The sequence below is a fragment of the Mirounga angustirostris genome, unplaced genomic scaffold (assembly GCF_029215605.1).
Source record: "Mirounga angustirostris isolate CCGP_5_RB_7025 unplaced genomic scaffold, mMirAng1.0.hap1 SCAF_10, whole genome shotgun sequence".
NCBI lineage: Eukaryota > Metazoa > Chordata > Mammalia > Carnivora > Phocidae > Mirounga > Mirounga angustirostris.
This window is the reverse complement of record NW_026991718.1, coordinates 115052819-115073760: the sequence shown is the minus strand read 5'-3', so window position 1 is coordinate 115073760 and position 20942 is coordinate 115052819. Positions and strand designations below refer to the sequence as shown.

Here is a 20942-nt window from a genome sequence, read left to right as displayed (position 1 = left end):
TCCCGAAGTGTTTGAACTTTTCCCTTGGGAGCAGTCCTCCTGTACATGTTGCCCTGGTTCTGCCCACTTCTAGCCTTCCCACAGCATCCCCACTATGCCTTGCCCACCCCCACCACTGGGTTTGGCCTTAGGGAGGGCTAAGCCAGACCCCAGACCCCTGGCCATGATCCTCTGCCCACTCACCCCTGCCCCAGTGTTAACCACCCATCACAAATCATCTGTGGCTTCCAGGAGACTTCCCTTGAGCCATGCTGGTGAGCCCAGGACCTGACATTATAGGTCAGTACTTGAAGACGCCTTGCTGAGAGGAGAAAAGGTCCTAGAGATCCTACATGGAGGATTCGCAGGAAGGGAGTCTTCAAGTACTGTCCTGTAATGTCAAAAAGTGATGGGGAAAAAAAAGGTGATGGAATATATGAGTGCTAGAAGAGACTCGGAGACCTCCAGCCCAGCGTTTACATTACACATGGGAGGTTATGGTCCTGAGAGGCTCACTCAAGGTTTCACAGGTGTGAACCAGAGCCATAGGCCTGTGCTGGCTTGTTTCTTCCCTAATTTTATCTCTCCCTGTGGCCAGAAATGGCTCCTTCACCGCCCAGTCACCATCTGAGAAAAAGCCTGCTGCAGGGCTGTACCCTAGTTGGGGATGGGAAGGTGGAGACATGGTTCCTTTAAAGTTCCAGAATGGCTCATGAGCGCTAAGCCTCAAAACACTTGGTTTATACCTTGGCTTAACCTGTGGCTTATAATTATTTATGAATCTGCCCTCCCCACTAAACTGTGAGTTCCTCCAGGGCAGAGACCAAGTCTTACTCATCTTTGGGACCACGGTGCTGGCCTAAAGGAGGCATTAAATACATGTTGGATGAACTGGATGGACAGAGGGAGAGGAAAGGTTGGGATAGGATGGGGAGGGTGAGGAAGCTGGACCAATAATGTTGGGGGCTTAAGACATCATTAGATAATATCTCCTCCCAAGTTCAAAATGAATTGAGAAATAAGACATAAGAGACAGACAGACATGAAAACTGTTTTTTAACCAATATTTCTGACAAAGCTGATTGAAGAATGTAATTTTTGCTCTCTGGCCAAATGTGCTTGTTCATAACCTCCTAAAACTTGGGGCACCTGTGTGGCTCAGTTGGCTGATCATCCAACTCTTGATTTCAGCTCAGGTCATGACCTTAGGTGTGGGATTGAGCACCCATGTCAGGCTCATGCTCAGCGGGGAGTCTGCTTCTCTCCTTCTTCCCCTCCTTCTTCCCCTCCCCTTCCCCTCCTGCTCTTGTGCACATGTGCTCTCTTTCTCTAAAATGAATAAATAAATATTTTTAAAAGATTTTATTTATTTATTTGACAGAGAGAGCGAACACAAGCAGGGGGAGTGGCAGGCAGAGGGAGAAGCAGGCTTCCCATTGAGCAGGGAGTCCGATGGGCTCGATCCCAGGACCTGAGCCGAAGGCAAATGCTTAACCGACTGAGCCACCCAGGGGTCCCTAACTCTTTAAGAAAAAAAATAACCTCCTTAAACTAACCATGCTCACCTCCACCCCCCCCCCCCAAAAGAGCAGACCTCTCCCTCCCCACTACAGGGGCAGAACTTCCTCTGGAAGTTTACCATGTAGATCAATGAGGAATATGCTATCTTTGCCTACAACAGAACTAAAAGGGGGTGGGGGGGGGGCGCTGAAAGATTCAGCCCAGCTCCTTCTAAGCCACCAATCAGACAAGCCCCCTCCCTTGGAGAGGAAGGGTGAGTGAAAAGAGGGGGCTGTCCTCTCCCACCTCCCCCTCTGGGAAAGTAGAGTGGAAATGCCAGTGAGGGCAAGTCTGTCTTCCCCGCCCCCCCCCCCCATCGGATGGGATGAGGTGGATGAATGGGTAGAGGGGGGTTGAGGGAAGGGAGACCCCATCATCCCAGTGTGTGCAGTCTAGACCCCAGACACAGCCACCCTTCCAAGATAGAATGCCCAGATTCTCATTCCTGTGATCTGCCTGCCAGAATGCTCATCTGTGTGTGGAGAGTGAGGAGAGGACCTTGCCTCCTATGAGCTGGAATAAGAGCCCAAATCTCTGAGCCACACTCCACTGACACAGCCAGAGGGCCATGTTCACATTCAGAGCCAGCCTGTGGCCTAGAAAGGGTGGAGACTGATGAAGGGAGCTCCTCTGGTTGCGGCTGCATTTGTCTTCAGGCCTCCACCAAGCCCCCGCCCTTTCACGGCCTGAGAAAGCTCTAGAATCTAGCATGTACTGAGCTCCTCCTCCTCTCAGGCACTTGCCATAGAATAGCCCATTTATTCCTTCCAAAAACCTGATGAAGGAGGTGATGTTGGTCCCATTTTACAGATTAAGCCACTGTGACTCAGAGTTGTGATTGTTCAATTTACCCATTAAATGCCAGAGGCAGTGGGGCCTCCTGAAGGCCTGTGTGGTGCTCAAGAACACAGAACCACACCCATCTGGGTTGTTTCTGGGAGTCTGGTGCTTCGGGCCACTCTCCCCTTGGGGGGCTGCTTCGTAAATTATCCTAAAACACAGCTCTAGGAATCTTGCCAACCTTGCGCCACTGTCTGTACAGAGAGCCAGCAACTTAGCAAGGCCTGCTTCCGAGGGTGGCTTCCGATGGCCTTTCCCACAGCTCTTCCCGTGCGCCACAGCCCCCATCTTCCTTCACAGCCATGCCCTCGCCCCTCATGTCCTCCTCCTGGGAATGCCCTGCTTGTCATTCTGCACATCTTCAAGTCTTTCTCATCCTTTAAGATCCAGCTCGGGGAGCCCTCACCGCGTGTTCCTGTGTCTCTAGCTCGCACGTCACTTCATCTGGATTCAAGGGATCTGGGCGCACCCTGGCTCTCCTTCTATCCCTGGCTGCTCGTCCCAGGAATATTAGCCCCCCGACCCAGCAGTGTCGACATTGGAACAGCCTGCAACTGAGGCGCTTACAGCCCACCCTCTGCTCCTACCAGCCCCACAGGACAATCACCTGTCCAGGCGCCACATGGCTTACAAGAGACAACAGACAGGGCTAAATGGCCCCCAGGATGGCAGAATGATGCCAGGCATCTCCTGGACATGACAATATTTTTTGTCCTTTTAATGACAGTTATTAAGGGGCCTGTGACACACACTGCCGCCAGGGGCTGGGCTTTGCTGTCTGTAGGCTCCTATCGTGCTGGGTCTCCACCCCGAGGCCCAGCCCCAAGGCCAGGATGCACCTGTCTCCCCTCCCATTGCCCTTTACCCATTCAGCCCAGAGGAAGGACGGCCAGTCTTGCCATCTGGGGAATTTGATTTGATTTGCACGCTTCCATGATCAGGATGTCAGGGACACCTTGGGGCCCTTTTCACTTCAATTCAGTCTGCCCATCCCTGCCTCTCTCAGTTGAGCTCCCTGTGCACACACCCAGTACCGCACTCCAGAGTTTAGGGTCAAAGACCCCCACTGCTGCCCAGACACTCATGCACACAAATAGATCTGCACCCAGACATGCACACAAGGATACATACACACATGCGTACACAGGTAAACACACACTGACATACGACTATATAAAGACAGCCAAGCAGACATACAAACATCACAGATGGTAGGTACACGTACATACATGCACAGGTATGGTTATTCGTGGGCATGTGTAGGTGAGTTGAGCCATATGAAATTATCAATATTCAGTGTTTTCTTGTTCGTTTGTTTTTTTGTTACTTACAAAAATAGAATCTAGGGGTGCCTGGCTGGCTCAGTTGGTAGAACATGTGACTCCTGACCTCAGGGTTGTGAGTTCAAGTCCCACACTGGGTGTAGAGCTTACTTAAAAAAAAGGAGGGGGGGTGCCTGGGTGGCTCAGTCAGTTAAGCGTCTGCCTTCGGCTCAGGTCGTGATCTCAGGGTCCTGGGATCGAGCCCATGTCCCATGCCAGGCTCCCTGCTCAGTGGGGAGTCTGCTTGTCCCTCTCTCTCTCTGTCCCTTCCCCTCACTCGTGCTCTCTCTCAAATAAAATCTTAAAAAGAGAGAGAGAGAGAGAATCGAATACAAATGTGGGCATGGAAGGAAGTATACAAAAATCTAGAGCCAAATTTGTACACCCACGTTTAAGCAGCATTATTCACAATAGCCAAAAGGTGGAAACAACCCAAGTGTCCATCAGTGGGGGAATGGATAAAAAGTGTGGTATATACACACAATGGAATATTATTCAGCCTTGAAAAAGAAGGAAATTCTGACTTCTGCTCCAACATGGGTGAACCTGGAGGACATTATGCTAAGTGAAATATGCCAGTCACAAAAAGACGAATACTGTTTGATTCCACTTAGATGAGATGCTCAGAGTGGTCCTATTTATAGAGTCAGAAAGTAGAGTGGTGGTTACCAGAGGCTGGGGGAGAGGATGGAATGGGGAGTTGGTGTTTAATTAAGGGTACAGAGTTTCAACTGGGGAAGATGAAAAAGTTCTGGAGATGGATGGTGGTGATGGTTGCACAACAATATGAATGTACTGAATGCTACTGAACTGTATACTTAAAAATAGTTAAGATGGTAAACTTTATGTTATATGTATCTTGCCACAATTAAAAATAATTTTTAAAAAGATAGCCAAAAATATGTATCATCAGATAGATGGTGTAAACACTGAGGGATAAACACAGGAACTCAGCAACACAGAAATAGGCTGCCTCCCCTCCCAGGAGCACTTCTCCAACCCAGATAAGGCCCTGGTTCTTTCCCTAAACAAATCTGGAGATAAGGCCCTAATGAAGGCCCTGCCTCCTTGGATACCCCCACAGCTCATTACCCTCCCACGGTCTGGCTCGCTTACTCAACCTCCTGCCCCTCACGCAGCCTCCTTTCCCCTAGGGAAGGACCTCCTTAGAGCACCTGGTGCTCCAGTTGCTGCTCCTGCCCCCAGAATGTGATGGAATGGCCCAGCATTTCACCTCCTGGCCTTACCCTGACCTCTGGGCTCCTCCCTTCTAGGTTCCTTAAAGACAAAGCTCCAGCCCCATTCCTCTTTGGTCCCAGGGCCCAGCTCGACACGGGAACCCCTAAATCCCTCTGCCCCCTCCCATGAATGTGTTAGGCCCTGTGTGAAGCTCTGTGGACATAGGACCTGTGTCTGGTCTGAACATGATCACAGACCAGATAAAGCAAGTGCAATCAGTATTATACAAGGTTGTGAGACACGGCGTTTGGTCTCCTGCTCTCCAGGCCATCCTCACCTCATCAGAGTTCGTTCCTCCTTAGAAGGGGGACACCTCAAGCTGGTACTGTGCCCTGTGGTGACCACGTCTGCCTGGCCTGTCTCCCTAACTAACTGCCATCTCTTGTCCACCTGGCCCCGCAGAGGAGGCCCCTGCCTCTTCTCCAGAGCAAAGCCTCTTACTCAGGCTACTGAGGACTCTGGGATTCTGGCCTTTGTTGGGGGCAGAGAACAGAAACCTGCCTGCTCTGTTTGCCTCCTGACCTTGAAGGTGCCCTCCATCCTCTGAAAACTTTCTTCCTCCTCTGAGCTGGGGAGGAAGGCTGTGGTGTGGCCCACACCAGGTCAAGAGCATCCCTGGAGTGGAGGGTGTTGGAAACATAGCCATCTGGCAACAGCATTTCTCAGGTGTGGGCCTGGGCTCACTGCCCCAGGGGCGCCGGGATGCGTATAAAAAGCAAGCTCCAGAAACTTACTCAGACTTTCTGGATTTGAATCTCAGATGGGTGGAGCCTGGGCATCTGCCTTTTAACATTTCCCAGCTATCCCCAGGGCCTAGGGTGAAAGTCACTACTCTAGATCCTTGGAGGATGGGCTCAGAACCAGAGTGGGGTTGGACAGGGGACTGCGAATGTCACAGTTATGGAGGTAGAGAGTGGCAGAGCCATTATGGGAGCAGAGAGGCCCGGGTGGGGGACAGACAGGTGTTGACGTTGACAGTTCTGTGTGACATTCTGTTCTGTTCCTATTTAGGGCCTGTGTGCAGGTGTGTCAAGGCTTGGGTTACCCACCATGCTTTGGGGTTATGGCTAGTCTCTGAATTAGCATTTGGGCCTGTTTACATGAGTTTGATCAAAATGTGTGGTCTGCTTATGTCAGCCTATACTCTATGTCCGTGTGTCAGCCTGTCTGCCTGTGTGTTCACGCCTTTATCTCCATGTCTTGAGTCATTTATCCACCCTGGTGTGTATGTGCATATGTGTGTGTGTGCGTGTGCGTGTGTGCATGTGTGTCCCTGAGCAGGCCTGAGTCCCTCTGGACCATAATCTAACCTCCCTGGGGGCTCTGGAAGGTCAGGGTTTGGAGGAAACTTGCTAGGAGCCTGATGGGGATGGGGCAGATGATGCTGGGGTGGGGCCAGGGTGGGGGTGGGCAGGAGTGTGTGCTAAGGGCCTGGCACCACCATTTCCCTGGGCGAGCGAGTCTCAACAGCAGGCAGACAGGTGAGGCTGACCTGACAAGTTCTAGAGGCCGGGGGCAATGGGGCGGAGCATGGCTCTGACTTAGGGTGGCAACAGGTCGGGGGCCCTGGCACACAGAGGGCGGGCGGGCAGGCGGTGGTTCTCTTGGTTGGGAGCAAGGGTGCAGCCCCAGGGTGCAGGCCATGGAGCCTGCTGGAGGCTGAGGGCAGCCAGGTGGGCAGGCATGTTCGGAAGCCTAGGGCCTGAGGACTTGGGAGCCCAGGGCATGGCGGGAGCCCTGCGGGGCCGGGTGGAGGAGCTGAAGCGGCCGTGCTGGCGGGAGGCCTCACCGCTGGTGCTCCAGCACAGTGAGATTGCCCGGCTGGCAGCCGACGCCCTCCTGGAGCGGGGCGAAGCTGCCTACCTGCGGGTCATCTCCGAGGAGAGGGAGCTGCCCTTCCTGAGCGCTCTGGACATGGACTACATGACCAGCCATGTGCATGGGGGCCCTGAGCTCAGCGAGGCCCAGGGGCCGGAAGCCTCAGGGCCTGACTGCCTCAGCCTGCTCTCTGAAGTCACCTCGGGCACTTACTTCCCCATGGCCTCTGACATAGACCCTCCGGACCTGGACTTGGGCTGGCCTGAGGTTCCACAGGCCACGGGCTTCAGCCCCACCCAGGCTGTGGTCCACTTCCAGCGGGACAAGTCCAAGAACATCAAGGACCTTCTGCGTTTTCTCTTCAGCCAGGCCCGCACGGTAAGGGCCTTATCTCTTCAGACATTCATTTCACAGATGTGGAAACTGAGACCCAGGGAGGGAAAGGGACCAAACCAAGACCATACAGCAGCTTAGGGGCAGCATTGGGACTAGAACCTCTGTGTTTTATTTACCGTGGTAACCCCTTGGCACTCAAGAACATTAGTCCACAAACGTTCTGGAAATGCATACAAAATTGTGCATATTGCAGGGAGGGATCCTCTGCATCTTTCTTGGGAGAGGCTCCATGGCTTTCATCAGATTCTCAAAAAGGTTTATGATCCCAAACTAAGAATTCCAACCTTGGTGAACATTTGAGTTACTGCCTTGACCTACAGAGGAGGAAACTGAGGCCAGAGAGGGGCTGGAACTTGCTCAGGGAGGTCCAGTCAGTTGGTGAAATAGAGTTCAGGGGGAGAGAAAGGGGTCCGGACTCAGGCCCTGGGCCCAGGCTCGGCCCTGCCTCCTGGTGCATATCCCCAGCTGCATCTCACCCTTCACCCACTGCATCTCCAGCTGGGCCTGAAGCAGGGAAGGGGCACTGGTACCTGGGCCTCAGTATGGCATTGGAGGGCTGGGCTTTCAGTTTTGTACCAAAAGGAAAGAGGAATGGAGGCTTCTGGGCTCAGGGATGGGGAGCAGGGGCTCGGGAGAAAGAGAAGCAGAAGAGCTGGTACAGGTAGTCGGTACCTGGGAAGTCTCCAGCCACAGGCTAACATAGCTTCACTCCTGAGCTCTGATCTCTGACTCAGGAGGCAGGGGAATGGATCAGATGACCCCAGGAAGGATTTGAGGTGAGTTAGACTCTGTCTTTGTCTGGGGGAGTGGCCCAGAGGGTGCCTGCTGCAGAGATCAGGAGCCAGCATGCTGGGATCTCACGGATACCTCCAGAGCCTCCCTAGCAAACCTGTCCGTGCCCCAGGCAGGGGAGGGCCAGGCCTGATTGGCACTGGGAATGGGGTTATTAGTGAGGTGGCTTTGCTGTTGTTACTCCTGCCCCTTTGATCTTCCCTGCCTGACCTTCCCCCCACCTCTGGCCAGGCCTGTGCCAAAGAGGCATCCCCCAGCACTTTGCCTCCTTACCCCCATCTAGACCCCCCCCCATCCCCACCCTCTGGGCCAGGAGCCATGCTTCTACTCTGGGCTGCCACTCACTCTCAGAGTGACCTTGGGAAGTGCTTCCTTTTCCTGTGGGCCACATCTTTGTTTGCTGAGCAGGCAGGAGGAAGGGAACATTTATTGAGCACCTGTCGTGTGTGGAGCATTTTCACATCTAACCCCCAGAACTATGACATATAGCTATCATTGTCCCCATTTAACAGATGAGGAGATTGAGGCCCACAGAGGTAAAGCAACTCGCCCAAGGCTGCATCACTAGGAAGTAGCAGAGTGCAGATTCGAACCCCATTCTGTCTGGTTCCAGCACTGGGGCGCTTTGCCTTGTACCTCTTGCCTCTCAGCCTGGACGACAAGACCTGGTCTCCCAGCACATATACACAATGGGAAGAAGGGGCAGCTGGGGGCTTGATGGTGCAAGGGGTTTTTCAGGGCTTCTCTGAGGCAGTCCATTGTAGGAGGAGACCACACGCCCCAGCCCCACAACTGGGCAGAAAACTTGGTCCCCCCAGCGTGAGGGAATTGAGGGAGTCTGTGGGTAAAGGATACCACGCCAGACCTCTGCAGCTTCACAGGGAAACTGAGGCAGGTCTAGCAAAGGGCTTGAGGATCCCAATAACCATGGCTTGCAGCTCTAATTCTTGAGGAGGGAAACTCCAACAGAGCTAGGCCTGGGGCTAGTGGGAGAGTGAGGGCCTGCACTGGGAATCGGGGTCTGGGTTCTGCTTCTGACTCCCCTACTCTGAGCCTCAGTCTCCCCACAGATATCTTTGAGAAGCTCATGACAGATAAACACTCTATCCTCAAAAATATGCACACAGAAACTTTCAAACATATTCTGGGCATTCAAGACAGAGGAACCTCCCTGTGTCTAAGTTAAGAACCCCTGAGCTAGGTTGTTGCTAAAAGCCCTTCCAGTCCAAATGTTCTCCCAGGCTCCGGCCTCCCGATATTAAGCCCAGTTCTCTTTTCCTGGGACCCCCACTCCTAGCCCTGGGCTGGGCAACGTTCTGGGCAGGGCTGAGATTCCCCTATATCCCCCAGGTGGTGGCTGTGGTGATGGATGTATTCACTGACATGGAGCTTCTGTGTGACCTCATGGAGGCCTCGAGCCGGCGTGGTGTCCCTGTCTACCTGCTTCTGGCTCAGGAGCACCTCAGGCACTTCCTGGAGATGTGCTACAAGATGGACCTCAATGGGAGGCACCTGCCGGTCAGTGGGGGACAGGGGCAGTAACCAGGGGGTGGAGTAGGGAGTTGGGGAGGGCAGGAGAGTCAGTGGGGTGGTCAGTAAGCATTGGGGGTCCAGGGGAGTGGGCGACTGAGTTCCCTTAGGCGTTTAAGGTTCGAGACTGCATGGGATTTGGATAGGGCTTGAGCCCCATTCTCTCAGGGTCACCACCCAACCCCCCTCTGTCCTTGGTCCAGAATATGCGTGTGCGGAGCACGTGTGGGGACACATACTGCAGCAAGGCAGGCCGTCGCTTCGCGGGGGAGGCCCTGGAGAAGTTTGTTGTCATCGACTGCGAACAGGTGGTGGCAGGCAGCTACAGGTGAGCATGTGGAACAGGGCAGAAAGGGGCTGGGGACTGTGCCACCGGCTGGTGAGGGCACCGGGGATCTGGCAGCTTGAACTGCCTCCCTCCACCCGGCCCTTCCAGCGTGGACTGAGCAGCTACCGCGTGCCAGGCATTGTGCAGGGCGCCGGGGATGGTGTGGGGAGCAAGACAGCCCCAGGCTGGGCCCTGGAGGAGCTCATTCTGTGGAAGGATTGCTTGAATGCCTTTGGCATAGAAAATGACTATTGCCCCTCAGAACTGGAGACTTCAGGGAATCTTGCCCCCAGTCCATTTTACAGACGGGCGGGTTGAGGCCCTGAGATGGGAAACCATGGGCCCAAGTCCTCTAAGCTGAGCTTGGATTAGCACAGACTCTGAAGTCAGAGCTCTGCACCCCTCCCCCCTCATTTGGGTCCTCAAGGTGGTGGAGTTGTCTTGATATGCCCCCCTGGTTGTGACCCCTGCCTAGCCCCAGGCTCCTGCACTTTGCCTTCTGACCCTGACCTTCTGCCCCCAGCTTCACCTGGCTTTGCAGCCAGGCCCACACTAGCATGGTGCTGCAGCTGAGAGGCCGCATCGTGGAAGACTTTGACCAGGAGTTCCGCTGTCTGTATGCGGAGTCTCAGCCTGTGGAGGGCTTCCGCGGCGGCGAGGATCCCGTATCTCCCAGGGCACTGTGGCCCCCGCCAGCGGCCCTGGGCTTCAGGCCCCGTGTGCCAAGCCCCACATCCTCCTCACCCTCCAGCTCCAGCTTCAGCAGCATCAAACGCTCACCTCTCATGGGCCACTCCTCTTACCTCGCTCCGCCGGGAGGTGGTGGCTGCAGTGACATGCGTATGGGGTCCTCATCCCTCGGCCCTGCCCACCGCGAGGCCAGTGGCCAGCCCTCCCCGCAGCACCAGCTGTCAGACCCGAACCATGGCTCCCTGCTAGGGCCCTACAGGTCCAATCTAGGCAAGCTGGGCGTGTCCCCATGGTCCCAGTCCTCTCCTGCCCTCAATCACGATGGTGCCAGCCCCCTGACCCTAGCAGTGGGGTCGCTTCTGCTTCCTCGCCAAAGCCCCCTTCCCCCCTGTGCCAATGCTGTAGCCCTGTCCCGGCTCCCAGAGAATGGGCTCCTGGGAAGCCAGGAGTGTAGCCCCCAACGAGGTCGCTGGGTACCTGGCACAGCCCTGGAGGCAGTGGAGGAGAAGAAGGTGTCTCTGAGTCAGAGCCATAGCCAGTTGGATCTCCTTGTCCCCTTCCCCAGAGCCAGAGAAGCTGGAAGCCCTGATTCTGGGGTTAACCCCAACTCGGGCTCCCTCTGGCCTGGAGAGCAGGCTCCAGAGGACAGGAAGTTGTCCCCAAACCAGAGATACAACCAGTTGGATCTCCTGCCCCAGACCCCGGGTGCTGGGGGTACCCCTGAGTCAGGTTCCCCCAGACCTGGCAATCGAACCCCAGAGGACAAGAGGCTGCCCTCAAACCACAGCCAACTGGACCTCCTGGTACAATACCCCAAGGCTGGGGGCTCCAGAGTGCCCCCTGAAGCCAGCTCCTCAGCCAGGGCTGGCAAGCAGCGTCAAGATGAGCGACGACGGACCCTGGGCCACAGCCAGCTGGACCTCATCACAAAGTTTGGCCCATTCCGGGGCGAGGGGCCTGGGCCCAATGGTCTCCCCAGACCAAGCCCTGCTCAAAAGGCTGGAGTGGGCTCTGGGGATGAGAAGCGGCTGACCCTGGGCCACAGCAAGCTGGACCTCATCACCAAGTATCATCAATTGCAGGGTGCCAGGCAAAGACCTGAGCCTGGCTTCCCTGGGGGCCCCACAGGGGGACATCTCAATGGCAGTAACAATGGCCTGTTTGGGGATGAGAAGCGGATGACCCTGGGCCACAGCAAACTGGACCTCATCACTAAGTACAGCAAGTCCAAGTTCAAGCTGCTCCGAAGCCGCTTTGAGTCCTAGTCCTGCTCCCAGCAGGGACGTGTCCCTCTTCCATCTACTGAGACTCTAGATTTACCTAGGTTCCAGACTCTGGGGTGCTCCAGCAGGGGCTGCATGGGGAGCAGAGGGTGTCCAGAAGCCCAGGTTAGACACTCGCTGGGCTCAGGATTGTTTATGCGCACACACACACACACACACACACAGAAATGGAACCCATAGTACCTGCCATTTGCCACTGTGCTGTGCACTTCACACTGGTTAATTCTCATCCTTCATCCTCACAATATCCTACAAGATAGACCTCTAGTAGGTATACATTTCTAAGGTCATAGATATTATCTTCCCTATTTTATAACTGTGGAAGCTGAGGCCCAGAATTTGATGGCTTGCTTGGAATCAGATCCAAGTCAATGGCAGAGCTAGGGCCCAAACCCATGTCTCTGACTCTTAAGATTGTGTTTTTGCACAGGGTACACTATTATCAACAGTTCACATGTCCCCATGCACACAAAATATGCACATCACAGAGATGCCCCAAATGCCTACACAATACACCAACAGGGTTCACATCCACAAACTGCACATCCATAGACACACAGTAAGTACACAGAGGTCCATGTGATAAACCCAAACACCCAGAATTCTAGTTATAGGTACTCATTAAATGTTATATGGCTAAATGAATGGCTACACAAAATATATGCATTCAGTGCACACTGTAGACCCCTCAGGATCCACAGATGATAAATATGCACATAACCACACACACACACACACACACATAGAGCCATGCACACACCAACCAGTATCTTCTTTGACCTAAGCTGTGTACCTGGCCCTGTACTGAGCATACCATAGGGCTGACAAGTGAATCAGACTCAGTCCCTGGGAGACAAGGAATAAATGCATAAACCATTGGGGGGCAAGACAGAACTATATCTAACTAAAGGCTAATTAGTGACAGGATGGTGGAGAAGGAAGGGCAGAGAGTGGTGGTGATGGTGGAGTGGTGAGCAGTTTCAAAGGAGGCAGCCTTCGAGCCAGGCGTTGAAGGATGGGGAGGATTGGACAGATGGAGGAAAGAGGAATTTCTGGTAGAAGGAAGCAGATGAAGAGAGGCCAGGGGGAGGACTGGAGGAGTGCGTCTGAGATGAGCTGGGGAGGATGTAGAGGGCATGGATACTCAGACTCTGACGCACGCACGCACGCACGCACACACATCATTTTGCTGAGTGTCCCTGGAAGCACAGGCTTTGACAGGTTCTACATCCTTTTCCGGACCTCACCACCTGCCTGGGACAGTTGTCACGATACAAATCAATAAAGGCAGACATGCTATGACCCAGCAACAGCCTGGTGTATTCTGAGAAAGGCGGAGTTATGGAACTGCATGTTGAGGGCTGGGAAAGGGCACCATTCAGTCCAATAATGGAGGGCTCTCTGAGGGAGAGTGGATGGCTGCAGAAGGGCTGGGGGCGGGCCGGGGGGGGGGGGTTAGGACAGGGGCTCCAGGCCCCCTTTACCCTCACTGTGACATTCTTAGAGGCCCTGGGGCTTTTGTGGATTCTACAAAATGTAGATCAAGTTCCTCTCATCCATGAGATCAGGTCCCTTGATTGCCACCATTTATCTCGGGGGCAGGAAGTGGCTGCTGACTGAGTGATCAAGCACATGCAAGGGGCACACAGTGGCAGCCAGTCAGGACCCACACGGTTGCCCATCTGGACCCTCCCTAAGACGCGGTTTCATCCACCCTCGCCTCTCTCCAATACCGTCTTCAGCCTGGTTTCTTCTACTTCTCTGGCCACGCCTCCTTCTCCAGCCTTTGTCCTGGTCTCATTTCTCCCCACTGGACGCCTCCATGGGTGACTTCATCCACCCCAGGCTTCAGCCCCAAATCTCAGTCCTTCACTCTCCCCTGGGCTCCAGATCTGGCCTGGACGTCTGTCTCGCACCTCACTCTCGGCCTGTCACCTTCCTCACTCCTGCTCTTCCTCCTTAGGCTTTACTTCGGTAAATACCTCCATCATCAATTCTTCGTGTCTCTGCGAGACATCCCTGGCTCCTCCTCTCTTATGCCTCGCATCCAACCAGCCACAGGTCTCGGTCAATTGTATCTCCTAAAAAGCTCCTGAATGAATGAATGAATGGATGGATGGATGGATGGATGGATGGATGGATGGACGGACGGACGGACGGACGGATGGATGGATGGATGAATGAGAGCATGCTTGGGGCGGGGCCAGGTGGGATCCGGACCGGACCACTTGCAACCACGGAGTCCGCCAGAGGGTGGAGCTACGGTGGCCGCCTGCGTGGCGGGGTGCGCCGAGCGCTCCCGGAAGTCTCCCTGGACGGAGGCGGAAACGGAAACCTACTTAGGGCCGAGTAGAAGCCTTCGCCGCGTGCGAAGGCTGCGGTCGATTGGTGAGCCTGTGTGGAGGGATACCGGAAGGGACAGGTCCGGGCTCCCCTCATCGTTAGTGGTAGGAGCCGGAGGATTCGGGGCTAGAGAGTCTAGAGAGGCCCAGTGGGCGGGACCCGAGGTTTGAGGGGCCGAGAGGGGCGTGGTCGCAGCGGGGCCAGAGGGGCCGAGGCCGGCGAACCCGGACCCAGGGCCGGTAGAGGATCCTCGGGCCCTGAACTCCCGGTCCCGCAGCCCTTAGGCCTCATGGCGGTCCGAGCGTCTTTCGAGAACAACTGTGAGATCGGCTGCTTTGCCAAACTCACCAACACCTACTGCCTGGTGGCCATCGGAGGGTCGGAGAACTTCTACAGGTGCGGCGGGAGCCCCGGGGCCCGCGGGCAGTGGGGTGGCTGGATGGCGGGGAGGGTACTGGGAGTCGGGGGCTCACGCCCCTCAGCCCCGTAACCACTGAATCCGTGTTCCTACAGTGTGTTTGAGGGTGAGCTCGCCGATACCATCCCTGTGGTGCACGCGTCCATCGCCGGCTGCCGCATCATCGGGCGCATGTGTGTGGGTAAGCCGGGTGGAAGACGCGGAGGGAGGGCGTAGAGCCGCCCAGAGCCTTTAATTGTAGCCTTGGAGGGAACCCCGACTGACCCTGGGATTTCCAGGCTTTCATCCACTATCTCCAGAGACTAGAGAATCTCTCAGGCCTGGGCCAGACCCAGTTAAAGTGTCAGCAGATCTGACACTGGCGAAGGCTTCGGGATCACAGAATAACAAATAACATTTAGTGCTTTCACTCTTACACTTGATTTCTTTCCTTCTTCACCCAGATACTGGCGGGTAGGCATTATTGCCTAACCTGACTAATGATGACGCTAAGATCCAAAGAACCCAAGTGTCTCACCAGGTTCCACACCTAGTGTGAGGGAACACTGAAATGTCATCTCCCCCTTGCTGCTGACTCTGGGCATGTTGCTTCCTCTTTGTGAGGATCCAGTTCTGCCACTACAAAATGACAAGCTAAGATTCTGGGTCATCCTATTCAGTTGTCCATTTAAATCGTAAATCCCCTTTACCATGTCTCTGAGTGGCATCCCCACCCTACGCCCCTACTTCCCATCACTGTTGAGTCTGGCCATTGATCTTTTCTTGGAGCTGGATCTGTCTCACTGTCACCCCTTATTTCTTTACTATCACCCCTTCTTGCTAGTTCTGTTTATTGGAGCCATATAGGAGTTTGTTCTTTTATTTTTTTTCTCATAAGCCTGATGACCTTGGCCTCTGAGGATTTTCTTATTCAGGCCAAACACTCTCATCCCTACTCATGACCTTTGGACTTGATGCTGGGTGGTTTTTTAATAATGTGTGTAACTCCCAGAGTTCAGAAGTTCAGAATTGTGTTCTTGCAGTGGTAGGCGGAGATTTAGTTATTGTTGTCACAATATAATTGTAGTTTGTTCATTCTTATTGCATTTGGTGTAAGTATATACCACAGTATATTCAACCATTGTGTTGACAGTAGGCATTTGGGTAGTTTTTGGTTCGTTCTTTTGTTTGTTTGTTTGTTTGTTTTAAGAATTTTTATTTATTGGGCGCCTGGGTGGCTCAGTTGGTTGAGCGACTGCCTTCGGTTCAGGTCATGATCCTGGAGTCCCGGGATCGAGTCCCGCATCGGGCTCCCTGCTTGGCAGGGAGCCTGCTTCTCCCTCTGACTCTCTCCCCTCTCATGTGCTCTCTCTCTCTCATTCTCTCTCTCTCAAATAAATAAATAAAATCTTTAAAAAAAAAAGAATTTTTATTTATTTATTTGACACAGAGAGAGAGAGAGCACAAGCAGGAGGAGTAGCAAGTAGAGGGAGAGGGAGAAGCAGGCTCCCTGCTGAGCAAGGAGCCAGATGTGGGGCTGAATCCCAGGGTCCTGGGATCATGACCTGAGCCAAAGGCAGTTGCTTAACCAACTGAGCCACCCAGGCGTCCCTGGTTAGTTCTATTATGAATAGTGTTGCTCTTTCAGTGAACACATGGACATGTTTCTTTTGGATATATAATACCTAGGAGAAGAATGCTTGTGTCACAGGGTATGTGAATATATGTAGCAGGTGATGCCAGATAATTATCTGAAGTGGTTGACCGATTTACACTCCTATTGGTTGTTCCATATATCTTTGCTGACACGTGGTATCGGCATTCTTTTAAAAATTTTAGCCTTCTGGTGTGTAGTGTTACCTCAGTTTTTAAGTGGCAAAATATACAACTAACGCCAAGAGTTCCTCTTGCTAGTCCTGGTCCCCCAGGGTTGATGATGGCAGAGTGGACGGGGTGTGTTGGGATAGATTCCTGGGCCATCTCTGGCCTACCCAGTGGGACTCCTGGTCCCCCTGGGTGTTGCATGGATCAGTAGGTTGGTGGGCTGGGTTTGGGCCTAAACCTTTCCTGGGGAAGCTAAACGGGCTGGATTGTGTCTTCAGCCCCCTGAGCTTCGCAGGCATCTTGCCCCACCTCCTAATTTGGGTCTCTCTAGGGAACAGACATGGTCTCCTGGTGCCCAACAACACCACGGACCAGGAACTGCAGCACATTCGCAACTGCCTCCCAGACTCAGTGCAGATCCGGCGGGTGGAGGAGCGGCTCTCAGCCCTGGGCAATGTCACCACGTGCAACGACTATGTGGCTTTGGTCCACCCAGACCTGGACAGGGTAAAGTAGCCCGATTTGGCCCAGGAGTCACAGGACCAGCCTAGTCAGTGGTTAGTCACTGTTCTTGCCTATCAGGCAGGACTTAGGGGTGTCTCTTGTGTTTTCTCTTTATACTTGGGCTCTCTCGTGACAGGCATTCATTGGATAGTGGCAATAGAGGCCTTCCATGGTGTGGTCAGTGCAAGAAAGAAGCTGAGGAGGGTATTAATCCTTCAGAATCAGGGAGATGGACCCATCTGTTCTGCAACCAACGCCAGGAGGGATAATTGACAGTTGAACTCTTGAGTGTGGGTTAGAGGGAAGAGAGTGACGTGGAGACCAGTCTGTCTGCTCAGGGCATGCACAGATATTAGGGGCTCCGTAGCTGGTCTAGACTCTGCTCCAAGCTCTACTCCCTCCTTTTTCTGTGCGAAGCTTCCATATGCAGCTACATAGCAGAGGAATGAGGGGCCTAGGGAGCCAAGCCCTGGGTGGTTCTGGGCATGGAGGGCCCTGGGTTCCTTGACCTGCAAGTTCTGGGCTGAGTACCGTGCCTTTGGCTAACAGGAAACAGAAGAAATCCTGGCTGATGTGCTCAGGGTGGAAGTCTTCAGACAGACAGTGGCTGACCAGGTGCTAGTAGGAAGCTACTCTGTCTTCAGCAATCAGGGAGGCCTGGTACATCCCAAGACTTCAATCGAAGACCAAGATGAGCTGTCCTCTCTTCTTCAGGTCCCCCTTGTGGTAAGCGTTCCTTTCTCAGACCTCCACCTCCTGCTGAGGCAGATCCTTTGCCCAGTGTTAGGGATTGGAGTTATTACCCGTCACAGTTTGCAGTTGGGTTTGCAGGGCAGAGAGCAGGGTTTGGGGAACCTCCTCATCGGGGAGCAGCAAGACTTTGGCTTTTGGTGCCATGATCCACACTGAGCCATCCCTTGGCAGGCGGGCACTGTGAACCGAGGCAGCGAGGTGATTGCCGCGGGGATGGTGGTGAACGACTGGTGTGCCTTCTGTGGCCTGGACACAACCAGCACAGAGCTGTCAGTGGTGGAGAGTGTCTTCAAGCTGAACGAAGCCCAGCCGAGCACCATTGCTACCAGCATGCGGGATTCCCTCATCGACAGGTGTGTGGGCCTCTCTTCTGCCTTTGGAGGGTAGGGGAAGGAGAAGCCACCTAGAATGGGAGCCACACTGCGTTCATACCGGTGGGTTCTCCTCGTGTGGGAGGGCACACCTTCAGCGCTGCTGAGGGGTCACAGGGCACAGCCAGCAAGCATTGCCTGAATATCTGCTTATCGCCGTCTCTGAAGGCTCAGCTCCGCAAAGCTTCCCTCTGGGCCATCTTATTTTCTCACCATGTTGTTCTGTTGTCTGTGGCTGCTTGTGTGTCCATGTCCCCAGCCAGCAGCCGAGAGCCTGAGATAAAAAGCTGTTTACAGAGTGAAGGAGGGGAAGCTGCTCTTAGGAACTGAGGAGACCCTAAGGGGCTTGTTGGGGGTGGGGTTGCATCAGAATCACAGTCATCTGGATTTTTATGGGTTTAAGAGAGAAGTGGGTTCTTGGGCCCTAACCCTGGAGAGTCTGGGGTGTGAGGCTCTGGAAGAGCAGCAGGTGTGGATATTCACCCTTCCCATGGAGGGTTCTTCTCAAGGCAGGCCACCCCCCAAGTATCACAGGAGTCTTTATGAGGATAGGAACCCCATAGTAGAGCAAGCACTCAATAACAGAGCCCCTGCTTACAACAGGCAAAATTACCCTTCATTCTCCCTTCTTCATTCATTCATTCACCTGATGTGCATTGAGCCCTGTTCCCTAAGTGTCTCAGGAAGCTCCAGTGAGACACTCTGGTATCCAGGAAGGTTTTGTGGAGGACACATCATTTAGTCTGGACCCCGGGGGAATGAGTAGGTATTTGAATATGCAGAGATGGAGGGGGGTGGGAGGGGTGGAGCACTTCAGACAGACCCCGAGATGGGAAAGTAAGGCGAGTGTGAAGGGGAAAGGTTGCATTGCCGGAGTGTCAAAGACCCTGAATGCCCTCATCAAGAAGTTTTGACTGTAGGCCTGTGATTTTGACCTTTAGTCTCTGTTGAGCTGCTTGTTAATGTAGATTCCTGGCATCACCCCTCACTTACTGATTGCCTCGGTCTGGAGTGAGACCCAACCATGTGTGGTTTATTTTAATAAGTTTCTCTGGGTGATTCTGATGGGGAATCAGCATTGGGAGAGCAGTTGAAAGGGTCTGAATGGGAAAGTGGTACCAGTGGTTTTGTCATTTGTTCAATAACTTTTTTTTTGAACATCTACTATGCCAGTCATGATGGTGATGAGTAAAATACACCCTCCCTGCCCTTGTGGAACATAGACTCTTACAAAGAAGACAGTATGTACACAATCATTTAATTAAAGAACAAAATTTAAAACCTCTTAGCAGAGCGCCTGGGTGGCTCAGTTGGTTGAGCGACTGCCTTCGGCTCAGGTCATGATCCTGGAGTCCCTGGATCGAGTCCCTCATTGGGCTCCCTGCTCAGCGGGGGGTCTGCTTCTCCCTCTGACCCTTCCCCCTCTCATGTGCTCTCTCTCTCTCTCATTCTCTCTGTCTCAAATAAATAAATAAAATCTTTAAAAAAATAAAATAAAATAAAACCTCTTAGCAGCCTAAGAACAGAAAGAAATTTCTGCAACCTGATAATTGGTACCTACTAAAAAACTACAGCAAATGTTGTATTTAATGGTGAGACTTTAGAAACTGCTCTTAAAGTCAGGCAGAATTGCCCACAGTCCCCAGCACGGGTCAGCCTCTGGTGGTCCTAGCTCATGCAGTTAGATAAGGTAAAGAAGTGGGTATTAGAAAGGAAGAGCCAAAACTCATTGGCTCCTTTGGTTTTGAACCCATTGATTCGAGGTGCCCATGAGAGCTCATGATGATGGGGTCAGGTAGGTGATTAGAAATGTTTTCTAGTTTTACAATTGTACACATAATTATTACCTCCAGGAAGAATGTTCTGGCCCTATTCCTGCCACTGGGGGATTTGTGGTCTGGGCATGTCCCTTCTCTTTTGAATCCCCTTACTTCCTTCTCTGATGTTTGTTGGACTTGACTTCTGAGGTTCTGGTTTATGATGGATAAGTTTGAATAAATTTGAGTTGAGTGGGGAAGGAGTTACTTTTAGTTTTTAAGCACTGAGAGTTCTAGACTGGATTGTGACTCAAGGAAGCAGTGTAATCTGGGGGTGGGGGGCTCTGAGTATGGCTCTTCAGGGCTGAGCTGGAACAAAGGGGTAAGGGTGGAGGCAGACATCTTAAGAATAAAGGGTGAGGTGTGCTCTGAGAAGCACCCTACTGACAGTGTTCCTTCTTTTCTCCCTAGCCTCACCTGAGTCACCTTCCATGCTGTTCTGTGGGTTCCTGGCTCTGGACTTTGGCTCCCTCCATGCCCCACCCAGTCTGTTTTGGATGCTGGCAGGGAGTTGGCAGAGAGCTCACTGGGACTGAGTGGCTGGATGCCCAGCGTTTCACCTGTGCCCATCTCCTGAATCTACAGTTACTGCAAAAATCTGCCATGTTGTGCTGTCTGTCAGGCCTTAAGGGCTCCTGACTGACTGCTCTGTTTGCTGTACCACCACCCCCCCCCATTAAAGGGCAGCTGCCTCTGGCTATTCTTGAATGTGTTGTTTGGGGGCCTCTGCCTGCCCCTCCTTCCCTAGCATTGTTCTGGGGGAAAGTGGGTAGGATGCACACACACACGTCAGTTTCCCAATCTCCCACCCTCCAACCCCCATGATCAGGATGGGTGGCTTCCTCCCAGGGCAAGAGGAGGAAGCTCTACTGTAGTTCTCGCATTTTCCACACACTTAAGCCTCATACTTCTGGACTTAAAGGGATGAGAATCTGTTCCAGCTCTCCTCTGGGCCGGTATGAAGACCTGTGAGGGGTCTGAGGCACCTGGCTCTACGGCGGTCTTGTCTTCTTGGACCGAGGTGGACGGAGGTCGCTGGCCTGGCTGCCAGGTGCCCTGGACATCCTCAAAACAACTTCCCTCAGTAGCTTCAGTTGGTGTGGGAAGCATCGGCAGAGTCGTTCGTGTCCCCGGGCTGCGTGCGGGGCGGGGCCCG

The 20942-nt window shown here is 53.4% G+C and overlaps 2 protein-coding genes across 2 annotated transcripts; both read left to right on the top strand.

Annotated features, from left to right (window-relative positions):
• The first annotated feature begins 6383 nt into the window (after window positions 1-6383).
• On the top strand, window positions 6384-13222 carry FAM83C (family with sequence similarity 83 member C). Its single transcript, XM_045883862.3, has 4 exons — window positions 6384-7136; window positions 9297-9464; window positions 9680-9804; window positions 10328-13222. The coding sequence occupies exons 1-4, from the start codon at window positions 6624-6626 to the stop codon at window positions 11757-11759; spliced, it is 2238 nt and encodes a 745-aa protein (XP_045739818.1). The 5' UTR covers window positions 6384-6623; the 3' UTR covers window positions 11760-13222.
• Window positions 13223-14096: 874 nt separating this feature from the next.
• EIF6 (eukaryotic translation initiation factor 6) lies at window positions 14097-20494 on the top strand. The gene is made up of 6 exons (XM_064573076.1): window positions 14097-14516; window positions 14634-14719; window positions 16673-16848; window positions 17395-17571; window positions 17770-17951; window positions 20198-20494. Exons 1-6 carry the CDS (start codon window positions 14410-14412, stop codon window positions 20205-20207), a joined length of 738 nt encoding a protein of 245 aa, XP_064429146.1. The 5' UTR covers window positions 14097-14409; the 3' UTR covers window positions 20208-20494.
• Window positions 20495-20942: the final 448 nt, after the last annotated feature.

What these genes read in the sequence shown, in the direction of transcription:
- FAM83C (XM_045883862.3), top strand. Translation starts at nt 6,624, where the DNA reads ATGTTCGGAAGCCTAGGGCCTGAGGACTTGGGAGCCCAGGGCATGGCG. An exon ending in TCAATGGGAGGCACCTGCCG is followed by an intron (nt 9,465 to 9,679) that starts GTCAGTGGGGGA and finishes TCCTTGGTCCAG; the next exon opens with AATATGCGTGTGCGGAGCAC. An exon ending in GTGGTGGCAGGCAGCTACAG is followed by an intron (nt 9,805 to 10,327) that starts GTGAGCATGTGG and finishes TTCTGCCCCCAG; the next exon opens with CTTCACCTGGCTTTGCAGCC.
- EIF6 (XM_064573076.1), top strand. Translation starts at nt 14,410, where the DNA reads ATGGCGGTCCGAGCGTCTTTCGAGAACAACTGTGAGATCGGCTGCTTT. An exon ending in TCCACCCAGACCTGGACAGG is followed by an intron (nt 16,849 to 17,394) that starts GTAAAGTAGCCC and finishes TTTGGCTAACAG; the next exon opens with GAAACAGAAGAAATCCTGGC. An exon ending in TTCTTCAGGTCCCCCTTGTG is followed by an intron (nt 17,572 to 17,769) that starts GTAAGCGTTCCT and finishes ATCCCTTGGCAG; the next exon opens with GCGGGCACTGTGAACCGAGG.